The 13,552-nt window shown below is 32.1% G+C and overlaps 1 protein-coding gene across 1 annotated transcript; it reads left to right on the top strand.

The window, feature by feature from the left end:
* LOC109708140 (E3 ubiquitin ligase BIG BROTHER-related-like) lies at nucleotides 2,651–7,303 on the top strand. Its single transcript, XM_020229757.1, has 8 exons — nucleotides 2,651–2,805; nucleotides 3,758–3,913; nucleotides 4,147–4,348; nucleotides 4,788–4,861; nucleotides 4,934–4,978; nucleotides 5,283–5,407; nucleotides 5,798–5,906; nucleotides 6,990–7,303. Exons 2-8 carry the CDS (start codon nucleotides 3,767–3,769, stop codon nucleotides 7,026–7,028), a joined length of 741 nt encoding a protein of 246 aa, XP_020085346.1. The 5' UTR covers nucleotides 2,651–2,805; nucleotides 3,758–3,766; the 3' UTR covers nucleotides 7,029–7,303.

Raw genomic sequence — 13,552 nt, forward strand, 5'->3', positions numbered from 1 at the left:
CTAACTCTATTCAGATCATTTTTTGTTGACCCATGTAAGCAATATTATTCAGATCATTTTTTGTCGACCCATGCAAATAATATCGAGAATTGAAAATATTACGTAAAAAGTAGTTACTTGATTTGTAGATTTTTAATTGACTAGCCTGCGGAGAAGAAAAAACAGGAAGAAAAAAAGTATCAAAATAATTAGTTACATGTTCATAATGAATAATTTATTTTTACTTAACAAATAGTTTTCACTATATTACAATCGTTAAATTTACAAAATGTCACGAACTAAAAGATATAAATCAATTAAATGCATATTAAAAAAGAATAAATTTTCAAAGAATAATATACCTGATAGAGGATTGAAAGAAGGAACTGCTGTAAAAAAGTTAAAAATTACCATATATATATATATATATATAGGTGAATACAAATGATAATTTTTCTATTTTTTGATTTACCAAAAGAGGTTAAAAATTTATAACTAATCCACGTAGGAAAAAAAAATTTGCAGGTGTCAACACAAAAAGCCTGCAAGTGGCAAAAAAAAAAATCTAAGTGTCAGAAAAAAGATATAGCTGTCAAAGCGGGAGAGAGAAGGAGAGAGTTTTGGGAGACATGTCAGTTTGAGAACACTCCAAACTCTCTTTTAATGTCAAAAAATATGCAAAGAACAAATGCGCAGAAAATCCCCTCATGGACCATATATGTATCCACAATCAATGGCCCATGGTGCATCAGGAGCACCAATTAATTGACCGACTTTATAAATTTTTTTAGAATTTGTGAACATATATTTAATTTTATATATTTTTTTAAATCTAGCATAATTAAGCACCAACGTGAAGAAATTAGATATAATTTGTTCTACAATTTGGACTTACAATAGATAAATAACAAAAAATGGAGGAGTATTCTAATTGGTTTAATAGTTGGTAGGCAATAAAGCAAACCAATTTAGAAAAATAGCTCAAAATTTTCTATAGTTTAGGATTTAAAATTTTAAAATTTGAAGTTGAAAATTTGAAAATAAATTAAAATTTTGATATCCAAAATTTAAAATTTTATAATATAAAATTTTAAAACCCTATATGTATATGTATATATATATATATATATATAGGGGGAGAGAGAGGAGGGGAGGGTTTTAGGAGACACATGTCATTTCCAAACCCTCACAATCAATGGTCTACGATGCATCAGGTGTACCGAGTCATTGAGTCGGACACGTGTCACGCAAAGAACAATACTTCACGCACTCTAGTATATAGTAATAGATTTTCTTAATTTCTTTTTTCTTTGGTTTCACCTTTTGCCGTCTTCAGAGGCCGCAGTTGCCTCCATCTTGTACGCTTAATTCATCCTGCTTTATGAATGAAGCAGTAGCTCGCTACCTTTTTCTCGAAAAAAAAAAAACAATAAATCCTTTGCACCTAACACTAAACCCTTTTTGTGCACCACTCGATTACATAATCATGATAAAAAAATAGTGTATATGCAGATTTAGAAGTTGGTCCTTTGCTTCACTTGAGAGTGACAACCTTATATGCGTAAAATATTTTACATACCGAATAAGTTCGAACATATACATTTGGCAGGATACGCATAAATTCCAAGAATTCAATAGTTCAAATATTGCATTTCGCTCTAGATGCATGGGTAGAGTGGTTCTTTACGCAGAATATTTTTACGCACAAAGTTGCACGCAATGTGCGACGGGTAGCGATTACTGTCATAGATGCGGTCATAGATTGAAAGAAATTATCACTTATGCGTATACGATCGTGCATTATCTTTTTTTGAGAAATAGGTAGCAAGCTACTTTCTTCATTCATTAAGTAAAATGAATTAGGCATACATGATGAAAGCAACTAGAGCCTCCTAACCGCGCCAACGAAACATAAAACAGAAAAAACAGAAAATACCTAAAGCAAATCCGTAAAACGGAAAACGAAAAAACGAACATAACCTAATTAAAAGAGGAAATCAGAGGGAAACAAAGGTAAAACACAGATTCAGATAACGTCGGTCGAGTCTTACGATCGTGCATTATCTGTTTGACTTTGTTGTAGGTTATAATGATGTTAAAGCAAACACTATTTCAATGCTATAGTTAGAAAGGACAATATATTAGCAATTTCTCTAAAATATTTCTGTATTTCTTTCTCTACCCACGAGCATGATGAACCAACCCGTCAATCACGAAACGGTTGGGTGGGTCAAGTCAATACCCGCCGCTAATCAATGTCAACGAAAAAAACTATTTGTAAATAATAATAAGTAAAAAAAAAAAAAAAGGTTAGTCGTATTATTGGTATTTGTTTTAATTTAAATTCGTAGGGTAAAAATGCTGTTAATTTTAACAGAAATTATCACGCAACATTTTAGAAGGTCTCTTTGATGGAATTCATTATTATTTGTTTGTATATTTATCCTGCAATCTATAGGAATCACCGGTGGGTCCCAATCCAGCTCAATCCGAATATTAAATTCGATTCGGCCCAACAATTGCATGGGCCATGCGAGTCCATTAGTTCCAAATTTGGGCCCATTAAAAGCCTATTGGCTGGGTCAACCCAACCGTGTCCCATCGACAACCGTGTCGGGGGCGGGGGCGTGGGTGGGGCCCACACCAACTCCTTGCTCGGGAGAGTCCCATTTCGCACAGCACCGCATCATTGGATGCGCCCCCAAAAACAAAGAAGAGGGAATAATCGCGATCGATGAGAAATGCGCTCCTCCCTAACACGCGCTTGGGCTACGGGAGAAGAGTCGAGGGGGTAGTAGAAGCGACAAATCCCCCCATCTCTTCTAGGTAAGAAATTGTATGCATTTGCTCCTCCTTTTGGCGATTTTAGGCGATTAAATTCCGAACAAATGGCTCAAATCTCTGATTTATTCGAGTGATTGGGAGAAATTTTTGTTTCCGATGGTTAGAATCTGTTTTTTGGTCCATAACTTGGGGTAAAAATCGTATCTTGTTGAGTTCGCGAGCATCCTGCAAGAGGATTTAGAGCTTTGAGTGGTGTCTGTAGGATTAATTGTTTTAGTGAAGTGCGTATTGAGCCCTATAGAGAGAAAGTTAGATTAGATGTCGGGAGCGTGTGTTAGATTTGTGTGGGATTTAACCTAGAGATCTCTATTTTTTTTTTTCCCCTTGCTGAGGGGGAGGAAGTGATTAAGTTGTTTATGTTTTGCTTTTAAAAGGAAAAATCTTTTACTGTGATGTAGGATAATTGTGCATTAGTGCTATAGGAGGAGGTTATCTACTATTGTGAGAATTGATTGGATAATGTATCATCTTGGTATCCTTGTCCCTTTTTTGTGCTGCTCTTTTATAGCAACTTGATATTGATATGGATTGGTTCTCATGACATGTGAAAAGTAGATATTTTGTTAAATGTTTCTGAGATGTATGACTCTTTATTTTGATCTACATATGATTTGGAGTTGAAATTTAACTTTACAATCCATGGAATTTTATTTTCGCATATTTACATGTATTTTAAGACAGAATAAATGACAATGTTATATCCAGCTTTTGTATCTTGCAGTATTTTTGTTAAGCTCTTTGGGGAGCAGCTTGTTTTGTAAGTTAAAAAAAGGATTAAGAGCTCACATTTACTTACGAGTGAATCAGCTCTAACACTAGTTCTACTTCAAGCATGGCATTGTAGTACTATTTAAGTTTATTTTCTTTATACATATATAGGTCGTGTAGATGGTACTTCTTAATTTGTTATTTGGAGGTTTCTCTTTCCAATTAGGTGGAGAAAATGGAGGTGGAATTTGTGACAAAAGGGAAGCAGCAAGTAGCTGTTCATTATGTAAATGCCCCCGACTGTGGTGTTGTTGAAGAAAATTTTGGCGGATATTTCCATGACCATGATGATATTTCTCTTGCTGAGGTTCTTCAAGATCAGGTGGAAACCAACTGTTTTTTCTTTTTTGTATATTAATTGTAGTCTATTTCATGTCATAATCATTTTTTCTCATTTCTGTTTTTTGGGCTTTCCCAAATTGTACCAGATTAAAACTTTGCAGTCACAAAAGCTATCTTAAAACGATACTTTCAGAACAAGGGAAGGTGCCATATGCGCTTCAAGTCAAATGGTTGCTTAGTTTCACACTTACTCTGAGTTTATTTTTGGTCCAGGAAATTGTCTACCAATCATTGCAAAGAAATGTTCAATGCAGTAGTTCTAAATCTTCTTCGAATCATGATCATGGGCAGAGCTCATCAAAACTTGTGAGTTCGGACTTACAGCTCGCTGCAGATGAAGCCTTAGCTAGAGAATTAGAAGAGTTAGAGAATCAACTATCTGCTACTTCTTTTGGTGATATCAGGACACAAGCTGGTAAGGAGTTTTCTGGACACTCTAGATTCTGTGGAGTATGTTTTTGTGAAAGTTAGGTTTTGCTGACAAGTCTTGCTCTAATTTGATTCTTACGGTTATGCTTGTCGTGTTCCATTGTGGTTTGTAGAGGGCTAGGCTATCTACAGTGCCAATAAAATCTGTAAGGGTTGGTATTGTAAGAATTATTGATAAATTAATTTCATGCTGCTCAGTAAAATCTGCTCAGAATATCTGTTTAGTTTCTAAATTCTAATACAAAATTTTGGCAATTCAATATATCTATTATTTTAGTAATTGGATTCTAAAGGAAGCACAATGATATACAGGTCCTTTGTGTAGAATATTAATTGGTTAGTAGTGTGTTTTTACCTGAAGTTTTAGTGCCGACGCCATATTGATTCTGTCATTGCGAAATTTTGATGTTTCTCTATGAGGATAGTTAATCATGGAACAAATCCAAAACCATCTTCAGCATCAATCAGTGGACGCACTTCTGCAAGTCCGTCTGCTCAGGTATCTTGTTGGTCTTTACGAAAAATGTCATTTCATTCTTAGCAAAGGAAACTTATGATTGGCAACACACAGGTTGCAAGGGAAGATGATGTTGACCCAGATATTATGTCTTATGAGGTGGGATTGATTATTCAATGAAGCTTTACTTTACTAGCTGCCAGTTAGTATACTGAGGTTCTATTATTGTTATTGTTATTACTATAGAATACAACTATTCTCGGGTATACTAAGCTTGGAGAACTTCGTATGTTTTTGTTTCAAATAATGTCTCCCTGTCCAAACTGGCTTTATTAAGTTGAATTAACTTCACTTTGCCATGAAGAGCTCATATGTGTGATTCAGTTTATATGATTGTGTAGACTTCTTTTCGCTTTGTTTGTTGCTTTGTATCTTATGGCTTGTAGTTCTGTTGTTCCTTCAGGAATTGCAACAGTTAGGTGAAGCCATTGGTACTCAAAGCAGAGGGTTATCAGAAGAGCTGATATCATATTTACCATCCTCAACCTACAAAACTGGGATATTCTCAAAGAGAGATAAACATGAAGAGTATGCTTTCAATTATTTCTGTGATTATGATGTTGACTTTTATGCCTATTTGTTAGATTGGTAGATTGCCGAATGTTATACTTCAGAGGTTTAAGGTTTAAACAAGCTGGATACGCAAACCTGTGCTTTTCTTCCTTAAGGTTTTCCTACTTGATTTTCGAGCATCTCTTTCTTTTGTATCGAAGTATGAAACTTAAACTTCTAGATCCATTTCACATGCAAGAGCAAGTGACATACAAAGAGATCGTTCTCGATAGTTATATGGAAAAATAAAGTGCTTTAAGGGGCAATCTAAACACTCAAAAATTTTAACAGTGAAACTGCATGTCGAGTAGCTAAAGTTGCTTTGCACTTTTACTATGAGTAACTAACAATATTTGCCATCTGCAGATGCGTCATCTGTTATATGGCTTATAAGAACAAGGATAAGTTGATCACATTGCCCTGCAAACATCAATACCACAAAGCTTGCGCAACTAAATGGTTAAAGATCAACAAGGTAATCTTGGTTCAGTTATAATACTAATCACCTCCGTTTTCCTCTTGACTACTATTTGGTTCCGTTACTACGGACCCGTTTGGCCCAGATTTTGGAAAAAAAATTTCTGTATAATTGATTTCGGTTTGGAGTGATTTTGGCTAAAAGCTGTAGAGCGTTTAGTTGAGTTTAGATGGAAAGTGATTTTTCTGAAGTAATTTTCTAAAGCTATTTACAAAATTTTTTTTGATGTTGGCATAATAATTTTTTTTCTAAATTTTATTCAAAAAAAATTTAAAATTTGAATTTAATTAAAATTTTAAATTTGAATTTGTACAAAAGCTTACATTTTGATATTTTAATTAAATTATATGTTTAAAATTTGAAAATTTAAAATTTTAAATCTAAATTTAAATTTTCAATTTCAAATTTGATATCTAAATTTGAAATTTAAAATTTAAGATCTGAAAATTTGAAATTTAAAGTTTGAATATTAAAAATTTAAAATTAACAATTTAAAAATTAAAATTAAAAATTAAAAATTAAAATTTAGATTTTTAAATTTTGAAATTTGTAATTTGAAAATCAAAACTTATAATTTTAAATTTTAAATTTTTAATTCTAAATTCTCAAAATTTAAATTTTATCCTAATTTTAAATATCAAATTTTAAAATTTTGAATTTTAAAATTTAAAATTTGAGATTTGAAAAATTAATATCTAAATTTTAAATTTTAAATTTTTGGAAATTTAAAAGTTAAAATTTGAAATTAAAAATTAAAATAATTTAAAATTTAAAATTAAAATTTGAATCTTAGATCAAAATAAAAATTGAAGCTTTAGTCCAAAACCAGAATCAGATTTCAAAGAAGCATTTTTAGCTGCTTCTGATTTCGAGCCTCGAAAATCAAAAAACTGATTCTAAAAGTCAGAATCAGATTTTGAAAGCTAGATTGTCAAACGCTTTATTAAGCCAAAAATCACTTTTTCAGACCAAAATCACTTTTCAGAAGTTAGGCCAAACAGCCACTACTCTAATCTCTTTTGCTATCCAATTTGTTGCGTTATTTGTTATTATCTTGATGACTTTTGCTCGTTGTGCCAGGTATGCCCAATTTGCAATGAGGAGGTATTTGGCTCTTAAGTATAAACTAGTACGTCTACATGTCGTCTGTCGTGTTACACCAACCACTTGTGTTTGTAAAATTGTTTGTGTTGGGGTAACTTGATCTGAAGCAGAGCTTTTCTGGTTAAGTTTATATGAAATTTCGAACCAGAGAAATGAAACCATTGACGTGTAGCTGGGACATATGACTCCATGCTTCTATTGGATCCTGTTGGTTCTCGTGTTGTGTAACTATTGACTTGCTTCCAATGCTTTGTGTATAAATGTGATCAAATTTGGGACATGGTGGCTAATGATAACTATAACGATCCTTATTTGTGACATCCAAATTTTAACTGTACATAATAGCCTAATCGCATGATAATTGCGTGTTGGTTCGTGAGTTTGTAAATTACGTGTTTTCTCTCGCAATGATTGTTATTGTGGCTCTACATTTCTTTAGACAAAGACCATTTGTTCGTAAGTTCGCTAGTACCCGACAATATCATCATCAGTGCATTGGCATTTCAATATTCCTTCACCATGATATGGTAATGTGGATCACATGACGAGTTTTGAAATATTTAAAGGACTTAAAACAAAATGTGAAACTAACCTGGAGGGATACAAAATGACGATGCTTTCATCATTTAGTCTCTGATCAGGTTTATTTCGTCTCACTTACGGTGGGACATGCATGCCGTCGCAAACGAACAAGCAATACGATTGAGCTATTCTGCAGATATCCGTACACATTATACAAACAAACAACTTGTCGATCTATATATGCAGATCAAATTAATAGGATTTTCAATTATCTTCGTCATATCGTCGATTAAAGTCGTCATCAATAGAGTGATTGTAACTAGACAATGCGATTTAGATGGTTCATTTTGATCCAACTTTTTGATTGGATTTCATCGTACCGTTGATGGTTAATTTTGCAAAACTTAATCAGGGTTAACATGAATTATATGTTTGATATTTCTAACATGATAGCTAATCTGAGACGATATTGTTCCAACTACTTTTAGGTGTGTAATCACGAAGGTGATCACTCTTGCTAATTAATACTTAAATCTACTAGAAATTAAAAGGTTTTTATGCTTATATATGTATAATTCACTGCACATGCTATGACCTATTAAGCATCACAGCAATGTGAAAGCAACGTAAAACCGTAGGACTACTTACAGGTAGGTGGTCCAGATATTACCTGTACATATAGTCAAGGAAAATTAATGATGAGATAGATATTTGATGAGTTAACATATATGAATCTAAAAGGAAAAAAACAAAATTAGAGATAAATATTCGTAATTTTAGTAATTTATGAGTAACGCAAAAGTTTGCAAACTCAATTACAATCAACTAAGTTTACGTTCGAACGGCAAAAAGTTGTATTTTTATTCCTGGCTTTGAGTGATTCAGCTAGAGCTACACAAACTGGCCCAATAAACATATAAAGAGATTCAAAATCTCGAAGCACCGCAAGAAGATCAAAACCAACAAGCTTTTTTTTTTTTTTTTTTTTTTTTTTTTGGGTATGAGAACATACAATAAGGACACAAAGAACACAAACTTTTGTTATTAATTAAAACATGTGTATAAGCTAGTATAAATTTTTTCGAAACACCAAGATATGCAGAGTTGGCAAATCGTAAGTTGTCTTAAACTTATCCAAAGAATCGCACGAAGAGCAACAACATACTGAGGATCCTGTACTGTGACTATCGTGCTTACGTACGTACATCGTTTTAGTCATTGTCATATCATTAAGAGCCCATATTTATGTAACATGATGTAGCTGTAATGATCGTGTTTTCATTGTTGAATCAGTAATCAATTAGGGCTTAATAAATAGTATGTTTTTTTTAGTTTAATAAATAGTATCTTTAATATATTATTGCATGTGCCTGTGTTCCACAAAGGTTGGAAATATATTCATTTTAAGAGGTAAAGAAAAACATTTTTTAAAAGGACCGTGATTGTCGTAGCTAATAGTTTATCGCAAGGTTACGTTTAAGAGTTGTTTGATTTTCTCATATGATTTTTATTTTTTAATTTTTGGCGTTTTAAAAGCATATTTGTTGTTTATCTTAATAAAGAGACTCTCTCTATTCTCGAACCCCATGACATCTACATGCACTTGAAAAAAGAAAAGGAAAATAATATGCATAGGGTTACACAAAATTTCACAATATTATGTTGTACACAAATCAAATAATTCCATAAGATTGATAATTAATAAATCGTACTAATTACAAATAATAACAGTTTAATTTATGTATATTTCTATAGCTTTCAATGAACTGAGTAATAAGCTTCGAATTTGGAGTAACGAGCAAATGCTCTGAATCCTCAGGACCTATCAGGCGTTCAAAATTTCAAAAAATAAATGCATTTTTATTCAAAAATAGAGAGCACCATGATGCCACGCTCAAGAGCAAAAATGTTCGGTATATTTAATTATAACTTTTCGTTAAATTAGCTTAAACTATAAGAGACAATGATGTTTATATATTTTATATTTAACTGTCTCCAATTTATGTTATGGATCCTGAGAAAGCTGAATTAGCTAGCTAGGCGAGATAATTATAGAATTTGGGTCCTTAATTCATATCACATGCACGAGAAAAGTTCTTATAAAATTTGGGAAAAACTTCAAATGTCATTTCTGTGGTTTTACACTTTCTCACTTTAGTGCCCTGCCGTTTGTTTAAAGTGTATCAATTTAGTGCCCTGTGGTTTTCTTTTTATTTTTTTGTTATCGATTCCACTAATTCTTTTCGTTAAATTATTGGTTTAAACTAAAAAAGGGAATTAAAGTGAATATTCGATAAATCTAGATGGAGGTATCTGAAGTTTTTTATATATAATTTAACGAAATATTAACAAAAAAGTTGACAAAAAGATAAAAATAAAACCACATGATACTAACTTGATACACTTTAAATCACAGAGTACTAAAGTAAAAAAATACGAAGCCAGGGGGGTGGTATTTGAAGTTTTTTCATAAAATTTTTCTTACCAATTTCCAACAATGGGGAGCTTCTAGATTCAACCTAACTCCCTACAGCTTGTAGGAAAAAGATGTCACTGCTTTCACCACCCAAATAGTACTCACATGCTTTTGTTGAAGACTTTTTTTTTTTCTTTTTCCTTTTTTTCCCAATAATCTCATGTTGGTAAATATTTTTGTATAATTAATAATTAGAAGTTTGAGTTTTACTCCTTTCGGAGATATTAGTATCTATAAATCTACAAAATACTATAAATCCTTAAGATTTTAATCCACGTGGCGAAACCTCAACAATTTGAGCTATGGTGGTGGGTTCATCTCTCTTTTTTCTATTGGCTGGTGATGAGCTCACACAATGAATGCTTACCCATTTCTTTATAGGCTTTGCATTTTTCTTTCATTTCTTTATTGTCTGAACCCTCATGTCTAGACTTTCCACCTTCCTTCCATCTCTTTGCTTGAGTTCTCATGTTGATACATCGTCCCTAATGCTTGCTCACATCTTTTCGTCTTTCGTGTCCTCGCATCGATACATTATTTCTAAATCCTTGGCTGCCTTATTTTTCTCATATTAAATTCTCCTTTTTCGTTTTCCCCCACTACCCCACCTTCGCCGCAATAGTTTTCCATATTGACAGCAATGACGGCGAAGGCTCCTTTCGTTGCATCCTCCGATCTCTCCCTCTCCCTGTTGCCTAAATCCTAAATCCTAAATTTTTTCCTTTTTTCGTTTCTTACGTTGTTTTATGTTAGATTGTAATTCCATTCTATTTTACTAAAATATTCGTATCAGCCGTATCGCGCGGGCCTCTTTTCCTTTGGTTCTTATAATTTTGCTTCTCCTTGAATATATTGTTATTACTATCGTTAGCAATAGCTACCCAGTAAACTCAGACAACTTCTCTTTCTTACTATTTAAGATCTAATTTTCTATCAAATTTAAATTTTGGCCTCTCTAAACCTTAATTCTTGTCTTCGTCCCTGCGCACGCCCCTGCACTAAGCGTGCAGGTAGTATTTTCGTCATGTTTTCTACTGACTCTTCTCTTGGTAGGCACATTTTTTCTTTATCTACTGCATAATCTACGTGTAGACATCGCACCCACGGAGACTTAGCCTAGCTGTTGGTAGTCCTTTTTCCGTTTCCTGATCATAACGCAACATTTATGGCCAAGCAACCAATTCTTTTTTCTCCACCAGTTATATTCAGTCTGCGTTGAGTTTGCTTCATGTAGTATTATTAGTTATTTCAATATAATCAGATATAAGAAAATTTTGAACTATAATACTATTGATATTGTATTACCGCATTTAATTTAATATAATAATATTATAATGTTGATTACAGTATATATAGAATTACTATGTGTGATTCAATTTATAAAATTCAGTAATTCTGATGGTAAAAAATATAATAATTTTGATAGTAAGAGTTTTACATAACATGTAAGATTACATGCCATCGGTAATATAAGATATCCGAGTCCCTATTTGGTAATATTTTTGGAGTAGTTTTACACCATTTTTAATGTTACCAATCAAATTTCAAATTGAATGAACAAAACATAGTAATTCTGACCGAATAACCGGAATAAAAAACGCCCAAATTTTAAAATAATAATAATAATATTATTATTATTACTACTATATATTATTATTTTATTGTAATTAAGCAAAAAAATTTTATTGGCATGTTTAAGTTTGCGAATAACACTTAGAGAGCTCATTAATTCTACAAGCCAACGGAGTCAAAGTTGGGATATAGATATATTTAATTTTGTATGGAGTATACTAACAAGAACCTAGAACACATATAATTGTTAAAGAATAGCATTAATACCTAGCATTTTATAAAGGTTCTATGACTAATTTATGTTCTTAATTATAATTTTCTTTATTTTCAGTAGCCATTTAATTACCGGTTTGCATAAATAGATGTGCCGTAGTGCAACAAGAAATTAAAGCCATGCATTACGTGAGATCATGGTGATGAAAAAGAGATTATATAGTAATTAATCGTGACCCATGTACTTATTTTGTTATTATTATTTACAGAGTTTTCACATCACAGTTGACATATTGTTCATGGGCATGTTTAAGAAGAAACAATAATATAGCTTGTTACATAACTTACGACATGCGTAGTTATATTAAATTGGTTTCTTTTATCTCACTTATTCTTTTCATTGGATAATAAATTTATTTTATTTAGTTCTTCTACTATCATCATTTGATAGAGTAGCTAATTACTTCGTACTGAGATGATTGGTTCAAGCTAAACTGTAAAAAATGGATAAATCACAAAAAAATTATTATATTAATCGCAATTGTTTAAAGTAGTTGATAGATATTATTTTTATAGCATAAGAGGTTTTCATTTCGAATTCTATTTCGTGCTGAGGTAAAGTATGTTTTTGGACCTATGAGCATCTTAAGATAACAAAACCGCTATCTAATAAGATTTTTTTAAACATCATAAGCTTAATAAGATACTAATAAATTATATAGTTGAATATAATTAGAGGCAACTACAAAAAGGATTAGTTGCCAACCGAACCGTGCGATATTAAATCACCTTATTTAATTCCTGTAACTCCACCTGCATAAGACATTTACTTTTTAGTCCTTGGCCAATTTGCAGTTAAGGACATATATTAAAAGCTATTGATTAATTGGACCAGCCAACCCCACTGGTTTTAGTACCTGATTTTTTTTCCCCCCTGCTGACGACGCGCCACGTGGCAAACAGATAGGGCAGAATCGGCGGTGACGTGGATCTGCGACTTTGGATATTTTCTACTTGCTTGTGGCTGTTACTAAGCATGCATGGATTTTTTGTGTCCTTTTTCTTTTTTTTTTTCAATGTGAGGTTGTAATGAAAGCAAATTTTCTACAATTTTGTGCATAAAATTTTTCTGTGCACGCAATTCATTCATTCGTTGATTTTTCGTATAATTAATCTGCATCGTCCAATATAAATAATATGGTTAATTTTATTGAAGTTCAATTGATATATCGATTCTATATGTAGAAATTTTTACGCACGAAATTATAGGCAATTTAAAATCTGATTGTGAGATGGTTTGTCTGACTATAAATCGAACCGACCATCCGTTTCTCTTGGGCTTTTTATTATATAAAAGTGATACAATTTTAAAAATTTAGTTCTCGACTACGTGCAATGAAATAAATTATTTATAATTACAGTACTTTTTATTGCATCCAACTAAGTAAGGCGCATGTAGTTATAACCGTTGAATTTCTAACTGTATATATTTCTAACTATATATATTTAATCTTTGCGATAAGTAGTGTAGATACTTTATTAGCACTTGGGGTGTAAGAAATACAAACATTAAACAAAAAAATAAATAAAGATCCTTGAGGTATTTTTTTTTTAAAAAAAGATGCCAATGTAGGAAAATAAATTTTGGCCCTAGCTTTTATTTCTTGGTGCTACTGTCTCCAAATGTTGATCCTCTACTAGGTGTTTGGGACATTTAGATAAGATTAAATTGCCTAATAAATCAAGCACATTTATT

This window comes from Ananas comosus, linkage group 3 (genome assembly GCF_001540865.1).
Source record: "Ananas comosus cultivar F153 linkage group 3, ASM154086v1, whole genome shotgun sequence".
NCBI lineage: Eukaryota > Viridiplantae > Streptophyta > Magnoliopsida > Poales > Bromeliaceae > Ananas > Ananas comosus.

What these genes read in the sequence shown, in the direction of transcription:
- LOC109708140 (XM_020229757.1), top strand. Translation starts at nt 3,767, where the DNA reads ATGGAGGTGGAATTTGTGACAAAAGGGAAGCAGCAAGTAGCTGTTCAT. An exon ending in CTGAGGTTCTTCAAGATCAG is followed by an intron (nt 3,914 to 4,146) that starts GTGGAAACCAAC and finishes TTTTTGGTCCAG; the next exon opens with GAAATTGTCTACCAATCATT. An exon ending in CTGCAAGTCCGTCTGCTCAG is followed by an intron (nt 4,862 to 4,933) that starts GTATCTTGTTGG and finishes GGCAACACACAG; the next exon opens with GTTGCAAGGGAAGATGATGT.